Genomic DNA, 21200 nt, shown 5'->3' on the forward strand with positions numbered 1-21200 from the left:
GTTTCACTCATTAAAACACTCGTGTTGTTTGGGAGCGACACATAGCATTAGGGCTGCGTTTTTGTGTCTGGCTGAATGGCTTTTCAGTGAGCGAGCACGGGGACTAGAACGGCTGTCACGCGCTACCAGTTTACATGCAAGGCGATCCTACTAATATGTGTGTGCTCGGTGGGCCCAGAGTGCTCTCAGGCTACACTGTAGAGCTATTGAGGGCAGCTACTCCAGGGATCCAGTTCCCCGGTTTGATAAGAAGGCAGAGCGCAGGCTTTGGCGCAGGGCGCTGACATTCCACAGGGCCTCGGCCCCGGGGAGAGCGGCAGATCACCCCACCTTTAACAGCAAACTCTCTGTTGTCCCCTATTCTAGCAAAGCCGGGCAGAGTTGTCACCCCCCTCGACCTCCCGCCTATCCTCTGCCACCTCGGCCTCCCTCCTTCCTACCCATGATTCTTTGGTGTTTGGAGACAAGTCCTCCTCCTCCTGGCTCAGACATCCCTTAACCCCCTTCTCTTCTCCTCTCCTCTCCCTCTCTTACTCCGGCTCTCCCAGTGTAATCCTTGGCAGCGGAACGTGACCCCCTCTCTCTAACCCCTCCCCCCTCAAGTCCAAGTTCAACTGCCTATGACATCATGTCTGGTTGCTGTGGGCAACCAGACAGCCGGGACGTGACTGTGAAGTGCAGCGAGCTTCAACTAACTCTCTCTCTCTCTCTCTCATCCCTCTGTTTCTCTCAATCCCTCCTACTTTTTTCTCTCTACACACACATTTCCCTCTCTCTTCCTGCATGGCCGAGGTCCCACCACCAGAGAGCTCCTCAGACCAGCTTTCCTCTGCGTCTTGTCCTGACGGCAGTGGGAAGACTCTCCCTCTGTCTTGGCTAGTTGGCTAGCAGGCGGCTGGCAGGGCCATCGTCTGAATCCCTCCATATGCCAGAGAGCAGCAGGATAGGCAGAGACCTCTGTTACTCACTCTGGCTGGTGCTGTTACTGACCTACTAGGCTCAGCTAACCGGGAGCAAGTTGAGACCAGTGCCCAGGTTCTCCCTGTGCGTGCCACACGCCCGGCAGAAATGCTCAAAGTGTACATTTGATAAGCAAAAGCAATATGTGATCCGAGCAGATGTACGGCGTTGTAAAACGCCCTGTTGTTTTTTAGGGGAGAAAACGAGGGGCAAGAGTCTTGGCGAGAGTTGGGAGTGTGCGCGTGAGCATACGCGCTCGCGCACATTTGGATGGTGTTTAGATGTCCCCTCGGTGCCAGGTCTACATCTGTGGGAGAGTGGTGCAGGTGGGGATCTCGAAAATACTAGAGGGAGCAGCAGGAGAGAAAGAGAGGGAGGGAGGGTGGGCTGCCGATGCACAAGGGGAGCGGGGGGGAGCAGCCGAGCAGAGCTGAGCTGCGCCGAGGAGGAATGCAGATTGTTTCCATGTGTGGGGAGGACAGGAGAGCCGAGTTGGCTGCAGGCAGGTGCGGTTAGCCCCTAATGAGAAAAGTTGTGTTGGTGATGGAGGAGGCCCAAGACACTGCAGCCCAGTGGCAGAGCGCAGCCAAAGCCGAAACCACAATGTCGTTCACTACTGGCCTCACACACGGCACCAATACACACTGTGGGGCCGAGCAGGAATAAATCAACGCTGCTGGAGCTGAAACTAACTGGCACTGCTTCATTCACTGTGGGGAAATGACTGTGGTACAGACACTGTAAACCAATACTGCAACGAAAGGCCTTGATACATGGGCGACATGGTGGGTCAATGTCGGCGGGCGAGTGTGCAAACAATTGCAAAATCTTGTCGTGGAGACATTTTTTTCCCCTGGGCCAATATAATATTCCTTTGTAATAGTTATATCATTAAGATGAGTGTGAATAATAAGTGTGAATAATATATATATATATATATTATGGCAGTGTGGAGTACAGTTCAATGTCAACTCAAACAAACACAACATTTCCACAACATTTTTGGCATAAAAAGCTATCACGGTTTATTCTTGAACTAGAAAATAGTTTGACAAAACAATCCCAGCTCAACGTGTCCACGTGTTTGCTTTTTCTTTGGCGTTCTACCACGACACATAGTGTTTGCTCAGTTTTCATGTGTCTTTTGACCTGCAAGTGAAACATCTCCTCCTCATAGCAGCTGCTGAGCTTGGATCCCTCTCCATTCAAAACTTGGAGGAAAAAAAAATGGACTTTTGAGTTAGGATTGGCTTGCCAACATAAGGGCCCGATTCAGCTTGACGATGCAGGGAGCAGCTATGAACGACTCGTGACGAATATTCAGACTGTTGACCAACGCCGCCACCGTGGGCAGAAGGTTACCAACGCAGATCCATAGTCTGAGTACAAGTGCCTCTGAATCACATGCTCGTCTCTGTAAACCTGGAGATGCCTGGAGCCAAGTCGCGCTGGCAGCGGGTGATGAGCAAAACAAAAAAGGGAAAAAAAGGACACAAAAAACAAGAGGAGGAGGATGTGAGAATGTTAATTGAATGAGGGAGGTTGGCGGGGTACCTGAGTCTGCTGGGGGATATTCAGAAAGTTGTCCCGTGTTCCGATGCCGACAAACCGGTTGGGAGCTGTGGAGCCTGGCGTGGAGTATGCTATAGACAGAGAGAGACAAGTGTGTACATGCTTTTTACACACACACATACACACTGAGCTCAAAGTAGCATTTGATGTTCTCATCCTCGTATTCTATATGTTTTTAATATAATCAATCTGCTAAGACAATGACTACAAATCACTGTCAAATAAACTACTGGGAAACGACAGTTAGGGTCAGGGATGCTGATACCCCATTAGTCATATGGGTGATTTAGTTTATTTTGTGGGCAGGTTCATTGTTATTATCCTTCACTTAACCATTTAATCTGTTATCAACAAGGGGATGTTCAGTCTGTTTTGATTAGCAATAACACGAAGAAGCCATTTCCCCCGAATCTGTCTGCGCTGTTCATCACAGACGCTTCTCAGCAGCCCCTGGCCTCAGTAGTAAGTCTCCGTAATCATAGAAAAACCACTGAGGATTCACTGTGGGCTTAATAATAGGGTGTCCGATGGAGGAACTGTAGTCATCACCAGTGGTAACCAATGCTCCATTTACGTTTAATGGGTTGAGAGGAGCATCTTGCCATCAAAGTGACACCATTCAGGGACGCCACAGGATCAAATTTAGGGCAGTTGTAATCACTTGGACTCCAACGTGGCGGCTGAGTGGAACTTTTGCTGTGCATGGCTGAACTGAGGTCGAGGGGATGGGGATGTGTGGGGGTGACATTGACAGGGCTGGAAACTGATGCATGAGTGAGGGTGAGAGTGTACCATATGCATGTGTCTGCTTTTATGAGTGTAATTACGATCATCTTGAGAATCAAGAGACAAAATTAGAGGGGGTACAAAATTAAAATAAATAATAGAAATACAGTGATTAACAGTCACTGGAATGAGAAGAGAGACGGAGAGGGCGATATTTATTTATATAGAAGTTCATATAAATAAATAATAATCTGAGAGAGCTGGAAGGGGGAGGAGAGGGGTGGGGTGGGAAAGGTTGATAGGACAGGAAGAGGAGAAAAACAAAACAAAAGGAGGAGAACGTGCCCCCGGTTGCTCCTTCCAGTGCCCCTCTTGGTGTGCCTCTCCCGTGGCCCGACTCTCGCACTGCACCTGTCTGGGTGGAACCAACCAAAGCCTCACCGCTCCCCGGTGACACTCCTCTCTCCCGCTCCCCCAGTATCGCACTAATTAGACAGGTTTGATTTGATTTTTATCATTCATGTTTGAGAGAGATTGGGTTGTTCTTGTGATTTCCATGTTTTTAGTTGTTCTCAATTTTTTTTATTGTTGTGAGATTTGTGTGAAAGTGGCGAGGGGATTGGGTGGGAAAAGTGGGGCATGATGGTTTTTTTTCTTTTTTGGAGTCCACGCCAACTGCCCTAATTTTGTTCCCTTAAAAAAGAAAAAAGAGAGAAATAAAGGGGGGAAAAAAGAAACAAAGAAAGGAAGATAAGAGAATATATCAAATAAAGAAAGCAACAAAAAAAAAGAAATGAGAGAAGGGGTAGATTGTATTGCCGCTGACACGGACAGACATGCAAAGTCTGGGTTGATCAAAGGCGTGCGGCTACAGAGGCAACGTGCACAGGGCCCTGCTCTGCTCTGCTCCCCCACGACAAAACACATTAAAAAGAAGGGAGAGAGACTACACTGCCTCTTGTGGTGCTTGCAGAAAACCGAACACCAGAGAGAGAGAGAGAAATAAAAGATTTGTTTAGGAGAGAGAAGGGGGGATGGAGGAAAGTAGCTGAGGAGGGTTGCAAAGAGAGAAAGAAGACTGAACTTCAGAGCGAGAGATGGAGAAGAGCTTGAAAGAGGATCTCTGGCTTGGCAAAGGCGTGGCTGCTGCCTCGTACAGTACAGTACAGTCCATTGGGCGATGTTTGATATAGGAGTGAAGCTCCTGGGGCTGCTGAGTGTTTGATTGAGCATCCTGCAACCTTACTGGAAGCAGACTGCCAGCTAGGCTATGAAAAACTAGAGCAGTCATCGTAGAAGTCCCAGACTCTTCGCAGCTCTTTCACTGGCTGTGTGACAAGATTACAGAGAAAAGGCCCAAATTGGACTTCTAGGATGGCTGCATTTGTTCCAGTCTAACAGGCTCGATGTACTATTGCTTGAGCGGAAGACAAATACGCTGCCAGCCAAGAGCTGAACAACCTAGTGGAGGCTAAAATCGGCTCGGACTGAAGTCCGTGGGGAGACTGGGGCAGTAATAGGGGATTTTGTGGAAGGGAGTAGGAGTGGGGAGGGGGTGACTTACACGGAGATGCGGGTGAGCTGAGTCCGCCGTCAGTGGGCGTGCTGATGATTTTAGAGTCGGGCATGGGGAGGGGCACAGGGCGCGCCACCGGGGGTGGCGGGGGCAGCAGGAAGGAGCCCGGCATTTTGCTCTGGCCACCTCCATTAGGCTGCAGACGGACCATACAGACAGGGTGAGCATGACACACCCCGAGGATATACAGTGCACAGGGAGTCAGCCAGACACACGCATGCACACACGTGTGCACGCACACACACACACACACACACACAGTCTTAATGTAAGACACTCATATAGAGACAGATGCCAACGAGGTCCACACATGTATTCTTAAGCACAGACAAACCGAAACAGACGTGGCTGCTCGCACACAGGGACAAGAGAGGTCTGCAAACTCACACATCCCCAAAAAAATAAAAAAATATTAGTCTGCCTGAAAATAGTGAGGTAGATAAGATGTGAAAAAGTTATGAACTTTGTCAACACACAAAGGGGAAATAAAAATGGAGTTGTCTACAAGTAAAGTTATTAGTGTAAGAATAAAAAAAAGAAGGGGACAACAGCAATGAAAAAAGGGTGTCTGTGTGTGTGTGTGTGTGTGAGAGAGTGTGAGTGTGCAATTTCACAAATCATACGGTATCTTTAGTGTGTGAAGTAATGAGAACAAAGGATCAGAGGACATGACAAGGGCCTGACGTGTGGATTCAAAGTTGCTCAGAAGGCCAAGTTTACAGCAGAGGTTTACAGTACTAGCAGCACCCTGCAGCTTCCAAATGATGCTGGAATTCCATGAAACGGATGACACATGTCACTGGCATCACGAAAGGGGCCCCACCCTTCACTGACGTCTCACAACGCCTCAACAATTTCCAGGAACTGCTTCCACAGTTGGTTTCCTCCTCAGCCGCTCACAAGCGTCTGCTGCTCTCCCCTCTGACTCGTCGTATGTTCTGATCACTACTCTTCAACTCCCCCTCGCACTTGGACATCTGTCATGGCATGTTACTTTCAGATAAATGGGATTCGGTTACTTATACTTCCACTAAGCGTTGTGCAGAGGAAAGTGTGATTGCAATGGAGACTAGGCATAGTCGTGCATTTTTAGAGTAAAGGGACATCACTCACAATGGCGGCAGCAATGTTAAATGGCTACCGGAATGCCCCAGGGGTCTACAGTACAGTGCGAAGCTGTCCATCTACACACCAGTCTCTGTCAAGACATGGCATGTCTGCGCCGTGCCCAAGAGCATTACCCTGATATTTTCAACCTGAACGTTACTGCATCCTCTCCTCCCTAACTGTGGGAGTCAGCCAAGTCAAATGTGGTTTGGCTCCCTTAGTTTTCTGCAGAGGAGTTTTTTTATTTCCCTTCAGCACATTTGACTGCCTCCTCCTTTTGATGGATTCGCCCTAAAAAACATTTTCCTCTTCCTTGGCGAAGTCGCTTCGCTTCATAAAGATGTCTCTAATCCTAGGTCAAGTGTCACATGACCTTGTTCCACACGTATATGTTACAAACAAGGATGGAGTGGTCAGTCTGGAAACAGTTGTGATGCTGATGCGTTCTTGTGTTCTCACATCTCTTTCTGTAAATTCCACACAAAATAAACTGACCTCTTATTTAAGGTCATTCAACTTTGCACCGCAGCCCATCCCACTCTCCCCTCCCCCACGCTCCTTTGCTGACCCCGCAGAGCACTTACCTGTGCGCTGGGCTGCCCTGAGCCGTCGGTGCACACAAACTGCACAAACTCCTTAAGCGGGTCTTGGTGGTGATGGTAGCGTATGGTGGGGTGGGTGAAGTACGGGCTGGACTGCTGGATGATGGAGGAGGAGGGGAAGTGCAGAGCTGAGGCTGAGGCACGGGGACTCCCTGAGGAGGAAGGGTGGAAAAAGGGGAGAGAAAACAGTCATGGTGAAGTCGAGGAGGAAGAGCGAGGAGACGAGAGATCAGAGGAGGAAAAAAACACAATGAGGCTCAGGTCACTCTATTGTTTTTCCCTTCTGAAAACACAGAACAGATGTTGAGCATACGTAACACTCGGCACACTATGACATCAGATTAACAGGCACACCTATGACGGAAAATAAGACATGCGTATGTTTTAACTAAGCACCGACGCAGCTGCCTTCAAAGACCAGGTTTCCGCTTCGGCCTATTATTGTCATAACATCGAAAATCGCTGTGACATTCTCTCGTGGTCGACGGACTGTAGCTGTTCGTGCTTACACATGACTGGCATTATCCCTGGCTATTGTGCAACATCTGGTCCCAGTCATTGTATGAATCAGACCACGAGATCTCTATGTACCTATGGTAAGCATTTTAAAAACACACACACACACACACAGACACGTGCACACGCACGTGCTAGAGTGTGTTACAGTATTCTTTCCTCCTGCCTTCTGCTCCCTCTCCATTTCTCTCTCAAACGCACACACACACACACACACACACACACACACACACACACACCACTGGGGTACAACAGAGCCACACACACACTGGGTTTTTCCACTTTTGTTTTATTGCTTGTCGGTGACGTGTAATCAATCAGCAGCATATCCTTGCTGTGCGGTTCTGCCCAGTAGTTTGAAGCTTGAGAGAGAATTTCCCCTCCCAACCGACCACAAAACGCCTCCCAGAGACATTAGCAAGCCAGCCAACCCCACACACACACACACACACACACACACCCCACTGTCTGCTGAGATTCTATAGCTTTGGCAATTTGGCACACCAAACCAAAAGAGGCAAGCTGCTAGGTGAGGGCGGCCTGGCGAACAAGCATCTGCGATTATGTCTGTCACCTCCGTCTCTTGTGTACGCTGTACTCACAAGTGTCTGAGCGCCGGTTTGTTCAAACTTTCACTGTTTTGGTGTTCCCGTCGTGTTGTGTGCAAATCCTCTGCAACTCTGTCTGAGTGTGTATATATTTGTGTTAGCTTGTGAGTCTGAACGCGCTGCTGTGTCTGTGTCTTTGCGCGTGAATAAGTGAGCGTGCATGTGTGTTTGTGAGAGTGTGTGTAATCACTGTCACAAGACTAGTATAATCAGACAACAGTCAATCTGGCAGCTCTCCACGTCTGTCCGGAGCCAAAAAACAGGACATAAACCATCCAGTCCTGACTCCTGGACACCCACACTCACTGGACCTACACGACAACAGCAAACGGCTCGAGTCCATCCGAGGCGAGCCGTGATTGCTAACTGCTTCTCCTGCTTCTCCCCCCCCCCCCTTCTGTCTACCCCCATTTCTCTTTTCATCGCTCTCTGCTTCCCTCCCTCCCATCATCCTCCAGTCTCTTTATAGAACCAAGGCCTCCGAGGGACATTCCATTTGGACGGCAGCCATTTTAGCACAGAGAGTCCTCCACGAGAGTGTAAGTGTACACGCACACGCGTTTCTCTGTGTGTGCGTGTACAAGTGCACCCATACACACTCTCTGAACACCGTCTCATTACAGCCTCTCTGTTACATGAAAACCCCTCAGCCAGCAGTCTACGCGCACAGTTTGGAGAGTGTGAGAAGTTAGTCCGGGGAACAAAGAAACCCGAGCCGGTCCCTCACACCTCCTTTTTTTCTTCTCAAAATGTTGGAAATCAATTTTAGTGCAAAATTCAATCTGGTGTTTTTGGATTCTCCAGAGGGAAAATGAAAGCTCCGTGTAGGTGGACAACAAGGCTTAATGGCGCAAGATCCGGGCCAGACTATATTTCATAAATATACTGTGGGGAGCTCCGCAAGTTAAATTCAATATGCTTCAACACAGAGGGCAATGAGTCCAGATGACCTTTACATGGTCGGTCTGGTTTGGCTCTCAACCAAACCATCCCTCTGAGAAACAAATGGAATTAGAGGGAGAGATAGAGAGGGGAGGACATCCTCATTCCTTTGAAAAGTGAGACCAGCCTGCAGGGACTTGTTGGCAAACTTGAGATCTTGGAGACTTTGGGAATTCTCTGACTGAGATGGAGAAACCATGTTGATTATCCTGTAGGACCGAAAAGCTCTTATGTAGACAACTTGCCCCTAATGGCTCCCATGAAACAAGACCGTGGAAACATTGCACGATACTTAAATAAGTCTACCCAGTGCTGTACTGTGGGTTCAATCTCTGTCACTTCTTCCTCCTCTTTTCTCAAATCTGTATTCGCTAAATAGTCTCTGGAGAAACCCGACCAAACACATCTTTTGAAGAACAAAAGAAAAACGGCAATGGACCGAGGCACTGGGAAGAACCCTAATTAAGATCTACTGGTTGTTTGATGTCTTCTTCTTACGTCTATAATAAAGAGATGGGGTATCCATTTCCAGGAAGCAACATATCAAAGTTGAACTGCCCTAAACAAACAGTCTCTCTACTGGCCAGCAGGGGGCGACTCCTCTGGTTGAAAAAAGAAGTCAGATTGTGTGGAAGTGTATGAGAATAATACCCAGTAAACATTGTGAACACGAGTTTATGTTCTCAATCTCTAGTTTCAAGTCTTCTTCAATACAGCATGATGTACATTTCGACAATTATGGTCCTATTTAAAGTAAAATAGGAAATAAGGGAGGTTATGCTTTAACCCTTTCACATTGTGAAAGTTAATTAAAGCATTTCTGCTCGCCTAGTCAGCATTTGGTTGTGGCTCCAACCTTTGGTGTCACTTCTGCTTCTTGCAACATGGTGACAGCGAGAAAACAAACGGTGACAGTGAAGATGCCAAACTTCAGGCATTAAATCAAAGTCAACAAAACATTGGTTGGCGTCACGGTGACTTTATCCACTTCTTACAGACGGATGCTTTACAGCCTTGTCGGGCTTGGGCGGGCGTGAGCGTTTGGTACCACATGGCCACTCGGATGCCGTGCCCCTTGGGGGACGATTGTTTGGCTCCCGGTCGCGGACGTGCTGCAGGGAAGTGGCGGAGAGCTTGGTCTGTGAACCCCGCTGCGAACCAAACGCTGCTACACAGAGCGCCATTCGATTATTAATTCAAAGTGTATTAATATTGCACATGTCGCAATTAAAAATTACCCCAAACTCGACAAGGCACTCAAAACACCCACCAGAGTGTCGAGCAGACAGTGAGACAGACAGAGCTTCCTTGCTCTAAATGTCACTGTGCATACAGGTGTTCTGTCTTCTTAGTAAATGCATTAAACTATATAGCGTGCCTATACCTCCATTTGGTAAATTAACACATCCAGTCAAGTTAATTACATGAGAATAAACAGCATTGTCAGTTTAAATGCAAGAACTGAACAAGAACATTACAATGGATGCATGAAGCAGTAAGACGTGAGGCAAATCAGTCACACGGGCATGGATGCAGCGATGGTACCATGCAATGACAATATTAAAACACAAAGGCACAAAGATAATGGTAAAACAAAAATGGATGGATGGAGAGAGGCTGAAAGAGAGAGAGAAATTGTGTGCCAAGCCATGATGATAGCAGTATTACTAAACAGGTGAAACCCTGCGGGCAAATTGCTTCTCAGCAGTTGCAACTGTAGGATTTAAAAGTTGTATTTTTGCTTTCTCAGCAAGTATGTTTAGGACTTTATTTTCAGGCAAACAATTGTACAATTTCTTTGCTTTCCAGAGGAGTTTGGGGGTGTAAATATGGCATCCAGTATCACCTGTGACACGCCCTTTCCTTCTCTCTCTTTTTCAGATTAGAAAATAGGGGATTGAGGTTGTTGGGTTCATGGCAGGGCTCTCACCTGGTCTCACTCCTGCCAGCACAGGCAGCGGGTGGTGTGTGAACGCCATGCGGGGGGACCTCGTCTGGGAAGTCAGGGCGTTGAAATCAAACTTCCCCGGCTTCTTAAGTGAACCAGGCGAGGACAGTCCTGGCAACAAAAAAATTAGATCAACAAAAAAAGTGGAAGGGGAAGAGGGAGGGAAAAGAGAGGTGGTTTTAATCAACAAATTGTTGCTTCTTTTATTGGCTTCACTGAAAAATATATAGATCTTTCATATTTTTTTGTTGGAGGGGACTTGAACAATCATGATTTTCTGATTGTATATTTTCCTCATTGGTTGATGGCAGTGCATTAAACCCTGTCCTTTTGGCCATTCACTCTCATTCCTTTCAATAAGTCGTAAGTCATTCAGAGATATACTGCTGGACTCCCAACTCCCAGCATTATAGTCGTACAATAACGGCTGAGCAATGTTTAAAATCCTAGCTGCATGTCTTCAAAAGAAAAAAAGGGAGAAATATCAAAAGCCAAACTGACTCTGGTCTTTGCTTCCGAGCCAAAGCACATCTGTCGCTGTGAAAACCTCTCTGTGCCACTGTATGTTTTTTCTGTCTCATCTCTTTCTCTCTGTTTCTCTCCCTCTGTCAGGTGCCAACTGCAGGCTGTCTCTGTGTATGAGCGTGGCCACCATACAGCCACAGTCAGCGAGTTGTGGTCTGGCTTCAGTGCAGCTCACGGGCTGGCTGCACGAGAAGAAGGCTTCATTCAGAAATAGCACACACTGTACAGTATGGACACGGCAGCTGCTGAGTGCGAAAGACAAGCAGACGGACAGAGAGAGGAGACAGAGGGAGAGGGAGAGAGAGGCGAGAAGGACGTGGGAGACATGAAAATATGCGAGGGAGCAAAGCAGAACCTGTGAAAAGTGCAGCAGCAGTCTTGTTTTTCAATGCGTTGCTCTGACGACATGTATGAAATTGGAATGTCATAAGATGTTAAATATGGTTATTATCTCTCGCTCACACACACACACACACACTCGACGTCTGCACACGCTCGAAAGCACAAGCACGTGACCAATCACAAAAAACAAAGACGCTTACAACACAGCTACATTTAACGAATGCAAAAAAGAAATAAAACATCTTCCCCATTAAACGTTCCTCTAATCTTCCTAACAAGTGAGTGATGTGATAATGTTCTCTTTTTAAACTTTTTTTTAAAGACTTGTTTTGTCGTCTATTTCTGTGGCCCCCTCCGCATCAAACAAGGCATTAAATATGATTCCTCCTCAATTCTCCAGCTGGAGACGTGTGAAAGTCTATGGGAGTGTGGGGGCGTGTAAAACCTTCCTTCCCTGTGTGAAAGAGTTAAGTCTCAAGCAGGTGGGAGTGAATATGTGTGAACCATTTATGTCTTTTGCAGACATATATTTCGCTCTTTTTTTCCTCCCCCCACTGTAGCGGGAGTCTGGGGGTGTATTGTACTGCCAGTCAGATTCCAAGCATGAAGACAACCCTGATCCCACTTCTGACACCAATAGTTAGCCGTGATTGCGATGACACTGTCACCGTGGTGGGAGCAAACTGGAAATAAGAGCAGTCTGCAGAGACTCAAACAACGAGAGGCACTGCAGGGGAGAGAGTGTATGAAACCAGAACCGTACAGATTAAAACAGTCATAGTTTCAGTGAGGGAGTTATGCATTTTTTTATTTTGGAAGTATAAAATGGATCTGAAGTATAGAAATTAGAGGCAGGGGAAACAGAGAAGATCAGATGGAGATTGACATCTGTATATATAGGACATTTTAGCAATGTCACTAACACCGAGGGGAATGTGAAAGAAAGTATTTTGGTCCTTCAGAGACTCTGCAATGTTCTGATCTGGTTTGTGCACGAGTGCGTGTGTGTGTGTGTGTCTGTGTGTGTGTGCCCACAACTGCACTGTTTCCTCTCCTGGCAAGCCTGAGTATTTCACTGGCAACCAATCAAGCGCTCCCAGGATGACCCTTCTGTCTCTTTGCACTAACAGGCCTACCACCAGATGCGCCTCTGAAGCACACACAGACACAGATGCGCACACAAGCACACCCGCACACTCGAAGACACACACACACACACACATACACACAGTTGGAAAAGACAGGAGATAGTGGTTTAACAAGTAAAGGAAAATCAGGGAATTCTCCTCTCCCTGGTGATTTAAACCACATACACACGTCCAGCCATATCCCTCTATGGGCATGTAACATTGAACTCAAAGCCCAGAGAGAAGGCCCCCACCACCACCACGAGTCTCTGGTGTCTCAGGAAAATTTCGCAATCATTTGGAACTAATATGAAATCCTGGTTGTTTCGTTTTGCCTCGGCTAACCTCCCCCACCCCTCTTCCAGCCCCTGTGGAGCAGATGTCTCCAGCATCCTCGCGGATCCCAAGGCTGCACACACACGGAAACACCATCTGGGACCATGCTTCAGCTGTGCGTGTGTATGCCGGGAGATATGTGTGTAAAAATGTATCGTGTGTATTTCTGCTTTTGTGTGATTCCTACGTATGGATGCATCATCACACATTAGTGTGTGTGTGTGTGTGTGTGTTTTTGGTTATGGAGGGAGTCAAGGGGAGTAGTTGGGGCTGTGGACAGACGGCAAGGCACACCTGTGTGTGAGTGTGTTTTCTGATTTCTTTTTTTCTTCGAAGCCCCATGGTTTGTTTGTATGTGCGCTTGTGTCTGTATGTTTGTGCTTGCTTGTTTACATACCCCCCACCTGGACGGGAATTCCCACATGAGCTTTCCCTGTGGCAGGTGGGATCATTTGGGAAGAAAATCGCATACACACCGTACCAAAATCACACACTCTCTACTCGCTCCATTCCTCCATCTCTCCTTTCTGCTTTGGTTTCTCCCGGGCGTGGACCATGTTTAGCGCGAGCTACTGTTAAAAATGATACATCCAAATCCACAGAAAATTTAAAAAGAAAAACGGCTGATGATTACAAAAGCTAATTTTTCGCTTGGATTTGATGAATTAATTGGGTAAAGGGTCCAGATTTGCATGCTATTCCACACCTCTATTTGCCAAACTCATTAAGAGGTGTACGCGTCTGTGTGTGGTGCACTTTGGAGAGTAAGGGGGTGGTGCACATACACAGCGAGGTAGAGAGAGTGGGAGACGGAGGGAAAAAAAGATGAGGCTCTGGTGCGCTAAGGCGTGCAGCAGCCTCTGTTGTGGCTCTGATGAGCAGCCTCTTAATTACATTTACAGCTAAGTGGAGCGGGAGCAGGAGAGCAGCCGCTGAGGCTCGAGTGCGAGTAGACTGGGGCAAAACCTAACCGGGGCTTTTGGCTCCTCTAGTTCACATCCTGATAACCCTTCTCTCTCATTAGCTATCGCCATTCGAGGACGCCAAAGTCATCCTCTCCTCCCGCTCTCACCTCCCACTAGCCTGCTTTCTGCTTCTATCTCCTCCTTCTCTCTTCTGACATGTTTTCTACCCCCCCCCAGGGTCCCTCCTGCTGTACACGTTTTCAATTAGACAGCATGGAGACGGGGATGGAGCGCTGAAGAGAGAGCTAGGGAACAGGAGGAAGGGTTTTACACCTCTGATCCACAGACGGTAAGCGTCTTAATGAGGGATTTGAAGCATGGGAGGGATGGATCGACAGAGGGATGGAGGCCAGGCAGGCACCTGAACACCTGCCGGGGTGGGCAGCACGATAAGCATGTGCTTTTATGTGCGAACATCTGCACACGTGGGGGGTTAGAAGTGTGTGTGTGTGTGGGCGGGTCTGTTGGAATCCCTGCAAGTGCAGAATGGGCGCAGCGTGTGAATATGCCTGTTGGTGTTGGTCTGGTGACATCTGTCAATCAGAGCGTCGCTGGGAGGGGATGAAGCCAGGGATCTTAGGTGAGCCTAAGGTGTAGCCTCATGTTTCACACAGAAAAGTAAAGCCGGAATGGGATAACCTTGACTGAACGTCACAGGAAATTACATTTGAGATCAGCAGCAAATAAATCAATCTGATAACTAGTAAACATACTGATATTATGACACAATCATACTGTAGTCCCATTTTGTGGGATGGGCCCATCGTCCTTACAACAGACATCACATAACTCACACAAAAACATAAAAACACATACACAGTATATATTATATACATATGCATATTCATTGTCTATGTACACAAGCACAGAGGAATGACAGAGCTACAAAAAGGCTGATAAATAGCAAACATGTCATGTGAGTGTAATCAATGTTGTTCTAACCATGGTAAGGAAACTGCACGCCATCGTTTTCATGTTTTATCTTCTTCTCCTGCACACTCGCCAAATGGTGCTGCACTGAAAGTGGAAAAGGGTATTGTTAACAAAGAGAGAGAGAGAGAGAGAGAGATAATGACAGGGAAGGAGAGAATGGGAAGGAGTAAAGAGTGAATGCATTAGTGTGTGATGGAGGTAGTGGATGACTGATGATTGACACAACATTAGGTAAACTGGATGTGGGATTATGGCTTTGAGGATGAGTAAATGTGAATTTGGGAGTGAGATTTGAACAAGTGGGTTTTTATTTATTTCGGTTATTGGGTTGTTTGGGGCGAGGAAGGATTACTGAGGAGGTAGAATAAAGATGGTATGCTATACAGCGGTATATTGGTTTGGGCCTGAACAATGGAAACCGACCCAAAGCCTTAATACAGCTGTAAACTGGTGTTTCATCCTTGATGCATCTTGGCATTCATAGTCCTGATGTCTGGAGCTATTTGGCAGCAAGCATTTAGCACTATTCATCCATGATGAATGCAATGTTCTGAGGTTATAGTAAGAGAGTAAGTCAGATTAAGAAAAAACACGATCATTTAAAATATGTTGATACTTTTAAAACCCATTTACTGAACAGTGGAGGGAGAGACTGTTCCAATCAGTGGGAAACAAATCTAAGAAATGTATCTCTATGGTTTATATGCTCCCATGTGTGACAGGGTGTTACATATTTAAACTAGTGCTGTCAATCGATTAAAAAAAATTAACTAATTAATCGCACATTTTGAAATTCATTAATCGCGATTAAAAGTTTTTTCTTTTTCTTTTTAAAGACAAAACTTCACACAGCTGTGTTTTCAAAGAGGCTCCTACCTATAAAGTGCCAGCGAGGTATTTAATATTGTGGATGATAAATTGTTTCTTCAGTGAAACATCCAGATTAGAAAAAATATATATATATTTGAGACCCCATTGGGCCTGTCATCTTTAACATTGAACAGCAGCAGAACCAGTGGCCTTGGTAACTGACTGACATTCAAATATGTCCTATTAACCCTCTGGAGGCTGGGCTCATGTCTCCATTTTACAAAAAAATGTAAATTCACCTTTTAAAGGCGTTTTCATATGACACATACCCATGTGTTATACATCAAACATTCCAGAACAATCTCAGCTCTATTCAATGAGGCACATTTGTCGTCTCTGGTTCTCTGACTGACAGGCTGCTAATGAGCCTCACCTGTGAGGTGGGAGGTCCTTTGTGATTTACTGAGTGTTCATTGGTTGTTTTTTTCCCGAAATGTTGACAGACAAACGGATTGACAAATCACGTTGAAGGTTTCGTGTGACGAGTTATTTCCGCGCCGCGTCCCCCGACACGTCGCCCCTCTGTTCCTCTGTGTATCAGAGGGGGAGACGGGAGGAAGGAGGAGCAGGAGGAAATCCGACTGAGTCATCCACGAGTTTAAACTGATTTCTGCTCCTTATTTTCGCGGAGAAATAATTGTTTTAAAAACGGAAACAGTGTAAAAACTTCAACGAACACCGGAAGTAAACAAAGTTGCGTTAATTACGTTAAAATATTTTAGTGCGTTAACGCGGCCAAATTAATCGCATAGATTAACGCGTTAACGCTGACAGCCCTAATTTAAACTAATATAATTGCTATTTCTTTTAAGTGCTAGACACTGTGACCAATATACCTTAGTTAAGCGGGGTCACCCCTTTCAATATTAAATATATAAAACACTCCTAATGGTTGTTCGTCTCTCTGGTATCTAGGAGCTGCTCTCAGGTGTTGCTGCGTCGTCATAAAAATGTAAAAGAAACAGACTGAGGTAGATGACCTAAAGGCAGGCGGGGGAGGGGGGGAGGGTTTTAATCACCGGCGGGAAGGCAGGTGATTGAGGTAGTGAGTGTAGAGAAGAGACAGAAGAGTCAGTTTGGACACTGGTGGTGGAGGTAAAGGTGAGGCAGGAGTGTGAACATGTTTCATGATGCTTGCTTAGTGGGTGACGGGGATAATTCTGGATTTAAAAAAAGGAGGGAGGGGGGGGATGTGTACCTGCATCCATGTCGTTGGGCCACGCACTGGACTGGGAGGAGCTGGCAGCAGGCGAGCGTCCAGGGTAGAAATTATCATCCGTGGGGCTCTCCAGCTCACTGTCGTCTAACGACTTCCTCTTGCTGGAGCTGAGGCCGCAGGGGGAAAGGATGTGAAGAAAGAGAGATGGGAGAGGAGGCATGACTTTCTTTTAAATATGTAATGGCAGGGAATGTATGGTTTAAGGATAAAATACTTCAACTTAAAAGCAATCACACAAACAAGCACGTTAACGTTTCAGGAGGCTTTGCGTCTTAGCGGAAACGATACGACTCTCGTAAATAGCAGAAGAGACACAGAACGAGAGAACTCCGAACGAAGGAGGAGGAAACAAAAAGAAAAGTTAGGAAGCCGAGACAGCCACACGGGAAGACTCTCTCTCTTTATCTGTGTCTTTCTGTGCGTGTCTCATTAGTTTGTAAGTGTTCATAACTACCTCCGTGGAAGGTTTGCGTACAACTCCACATCAGACCTAAAGTGACAGCAGACGACAGAGGTAAGAAGAGAGAAAGAGACAAGTTAAGAAAAAGACACAAATGAGAAGATAGTAGAAAGTGCCTTCACACATTCATAAAGAGGAGTGCAGCTAACAGGGACACACACACACAGACACACACACATTTATGAAAAGGTTCCAGACAGATTCCAAGGAGTGGACTGTGGCACTAGATGCCATTTATAGCGAGAAAGCTCAATGAAACGGGGCATTTTCCTTGCCAGTAAAGTCATCCTTGCGGTAGGAAGCGATATATGGTTGGCAGATATTACTGTGATTTCACACTTCCTTCCAGTCTGCCCTTGGCTTCACAGCGAATCACATACTAAGGTAGCACTGCTACTGCCACATGGTCTCTAGACTCGACTAATGGCGGACAGCTGGACTTGTATAATGGTCACGGGTTCTTCCTCTGAGCAACATGCATCTCCTAACACCCGCACACGACTGTGTGTAAATCGGAGTCGGGGCTGTGTACCTGGTGGAAGGAGGGGAGGTGAGGGGGCGTCGCCCCAGAGCCACCTGGTTAATGTTGTAGTAGCTAGGACTGCTGTCCAGGTCAGCCAATGAGAAGTTAGGGCCTGACGCCGTGGCTACGGGTGCTGTTAGGGAGATAAATAAAAGAAAGAGGGTTGAGGAGAAGACTGCAAGAATGAGTTACGGTATGTATACAATGTGAGTATCGTGGTTGTTTCGCTGCCGCCTGTGACGTGTTTTTTTTTTACTGCTTACTCTGTGACACTCTAACCAGCTCTGCCACATTCCAAACCCCTGAGGTGACGAAGCAGTCCTGGAAACTCAGGTGCCCTGAACAGAAGATTACGTGAACAGGACTTACATACAGACAATCAAAAAGCTCTGGAGAAAAACAACACGATATCAGAAATTCAATGGTATTGTGTTTCGCACAAAGACAAGAAAATTAATAAGAAATCGGAAGAAACCCTGAAAATCACATCCCCTTGAGAGGGAGACCATCTGCAACTATGTTTGTGGATCAACATCTGCAAGAGTGTGTTTGCTAATTGGATCCATAATTGGAATATGTTAAGACTGATAAGCATGATGGAATCAATTATGTTATGCTGATTTGACAGTGTTTGGACATAGATCTGTGGGTTGGTTTGCGTGTGTGTGTGTGTGTGTGTTTGTGCACTTACCATTGGGCGGTGGTTTGATGTCTGTGTCCCCCTGTTGGCTGGAGCTGTCTGATTGTCCGGATTCTGCACAGAAACGGGAACAGGGAGAGAAAAGAAAGAGCCACATGGTTAGGATCCGGTTTGTGTGCGACGAAAAGAAAAGAAAAAATAATGAAAAACATACTGGTAAGTGTACAATGTCTCTGTGAATCAGAGCTGTGTATATGTATCTATGCTGCCAAGACTGTGATATTTGAGGTGTGAGAGGAAATAAGAGGGACTTGCAGTATGTGCTGGAGGATGATGTACATCTTGTGAGTGTGCGTGTGTGTGAATTCATGCATTTTTGTGTGACAGTCTTGTATCTAAGAATGTTCTCTCGTCTCCCTTTGTCACCCATGACTTAAGGTGCAATGATCTAGTGTGCCGCTATTTAGTATCTAACCACGCAATCATATCCCTCGCCATAATCCTATTTAATACCTTCTTTCTGGTAGGGATTTGGTCTGCGTAAACAGAGCACCTTGCACACATACAAGAACACACACCCACACAACCTTCTCTCTCAAGCTGTTTCTTTAATGTGTGTTTCTTCCTTTAATACATGTTGTAATCCTTGCATGGACACACACACACACACACACACACACACTGCGTGATAGGCTGACCATGCCACTCCTGGCTGGGAGTCTGTTTGTGCTGAGGCGAAACTCTTCCTCTTGGGATCAAATGACAGCGGAGCAACATCCACACACCGACCCGAACACACACACACACACACACACACACACACACACACCTGTTATGACTGGTTGACGAAAGCACTCGCATGTGCAGACACAAACACGCCAAGTCTTGGCAACAAACGGCCACAATTAGACTCGGAGGAGCTGCAGGCTGGAATAAGAGGGTGCGAGAGAAGGTTTCTGTAACTCGAGTCTGACGACGGTGCATTCACAACGTGTGTACGCATGTATGTTTATGAAGATGAAACAAAGGCCCGGGCGGCTGTGTTTGTGCTTCCTCTGTGTTTGTGACCGCGTGACCTGAGTTGGTGAGAAGGAGCGCGCTCCCTTTCCGGGCCCGGTGAGGCGCGGGGGCCCGGATGCAACGGCCACTCAGGCCTTGCTAGGCTGCGGCCAGCTAGCAAGCTAGCAAAATGAGGTGTTTATCTGCAGGCTGTAGGTGATAACAGAGCACAGACTCCTGCCAGCAGCACTCGCCTTGCAGCCACACTAAGCCACAGATTACTGAACAGAAACAATAACAGACCTGTCTCGCTGCTTATCCACTGAGAGAGAGAGGGGCGAGACGGACGAGAGCGAGAACGGAAGAAAGAAAGACAGAAAGAAAGAAAGCGCGGAAAATAAAGGAGGGTTTCTTTTTCTCCCTCTCTTCTTTTGCAGAATCTCCTGCTCCTCTCCGTCTCTCTCTCTCTTGCTGGGTGTAATCCTGGCAGCCATCTTAGAGCTTGGCAGCCATCTTAGCATTGGCGGTAGCGCCACATTCCAGCTAACTGACGGCACTCACTCCAAACATATGAGGCTGCGCCCCCGACGCGCACGCACCCAGACACTTTTAAACACTCACACACACACACACTCCTACGTGGACAAACACTGAGGTACACACTCAAGAGTAAACATATATGATGGCCAATGAAAGCTGTCGAGAAAAACAACCTGACTTCACTGGACCTTTTGCCGTCATGTAGTATTTCACCACAGGGCTCTACAATATTGTAAACACCCTATTTGTCACACCATCCATGCACTGGGTACACAGCCACCGTGCTGTACGTGCAGTCTGCTGGAGAGACATCCGAGTCCAATGCAGAAGTCGCAGGGTCCGCTTTGCTGCCACAAACCTCCACAAGACTTCAAGGGAACGTCCGATCACAGATGGAGGTTCAAGGTACAAAAACTGACTCCAGCAAAACCGTCTTGTATATGAGGTTTGTATTGCTATATTGTTCACATCTACTCACGACATTTCAAGGCCTTCTTAAAGACAGGTTTTTATAATCTTCTTTCAAAACATGTTTGATATTGATGCGGCAATTCTCTTTACATTTGACAAGCAATTAATGTATCCGATTTCTGACAAACAAAAGAAAATAATCTGCGACAGGCCTGTACTAACCCGACTGTACTGATTGGCCAGGCTTACCTGCCTGTATTATGTAGCCTTCCAGAAGCTGCTGGCTCAACAGCTGTGACTACTAACAATAGCCATGTTTTGTTGTTTGAGTTCAGGGGGAGTGGCATTGTAGGGAAGCCCCATAGGTACAGGCTGTCAGTGGGACTTTCCTGCTGGTTTGAGCTCAGGTTTGGATCTGGTGCTGCTCGCTACTGTCATTGGAAGAGAGTTGGCAAAACGAGACTAGATAATTAAAAAAATCTTGGGTACTCTTGTTAATTTCTCAGGATTACCATTGCAATCTGACTTCAGCATTTTTTTACAACTTCGCGTATGTCACGCAATCCGTTTTGAACACATTCAATTCAATGTGAAGATATCCCGATTAGAAAAAAACCTAAACTTGCCCTTACTGTTTTCTTAAATGGCGTACTGTTGGCCTCTCATCACCCCAACATGTTCTGCTATTGCAGAGGTGTGGGAGACCAAGGAGTGAAAACCGAGGCTCGTGGTAGATAAGAGACTGTCAGGGAG

General features: G+C 46.7%; 1 protein-coding gene across 7 annotated transcripts in view; it reads right to left on the reverse strand.

Annotated features, from left to right (window-relative positions):
• LOC130190558 (nuclear factor 1 X-type-like) overlaps positions 1 to 21200 on the reverse strand; it is a 110238-nt gene that overhangs the window by 5133 nt on the left and 83905 nt on the right. For 2 of the 7 annotated variants that reach the window (XM_056410019.1, XM_056410022.1), the window contains 10 exons: positions 18549 to 18611; positions 18121 to 18195; positions 17867 to 17990; positions 17329 to 17364; positions 16854 to 16981; positions 14795 to 14869; positions 10540 to 10668; positions 6526 to 6695; positions 4823 to 4970; positions 2515 to 2603 (listed from right to left, as the gene is read on the reverse strand). In XM_056410019.1, the coding sequence (XP_056265994.1) occupies positions 2515 to 2603; positions 4823 to 4970; positions 6526 to 6695; positions 10540 to 10668; positions 14795 to 14869; positions 16854 to 16981; positions 17329 to 17364; positions 17867 to 17990; positions 18121 to 18195; positions 18549 to 18611 (1037 nt within the window). The remainder of the gene's footprint in view (positions 1 to 2514; positions 2604 to 4822; positions 4971 to 6525; positions 6696 to 10539; positions 10669 to 14794; positions 14870 to 16853; positions 16982 to 17328; positions 17365 to 17866; positions 17991 to 18120; positions 18196 to 18548; positions 18612 to 21200) is intronic. The other 5 variants (XM_056410023.1, XM_056410020.1, XM_056410024.1 and 2 more) reach the window with 5 other exon arrangements.

The sequence above is a fragment of the Pseudoliparis swirei genome, chromosome 24, assembly GCF_029220125.1.
Source record: "Pseudoliparis swirei isolate HS2019 ecotype Mariana Trench chromosome 24, NWPU_hadal_v1, whole genome shotgun sequence".
In the NCBI taxonomy this organism is placed as follows: domain Eukaryota; kingdom Metazoa; phylum Chordata; class Actinopteri; order Perciformes; family Liparidae; genus Pseudoliparis; species Pseudoliparis swirei.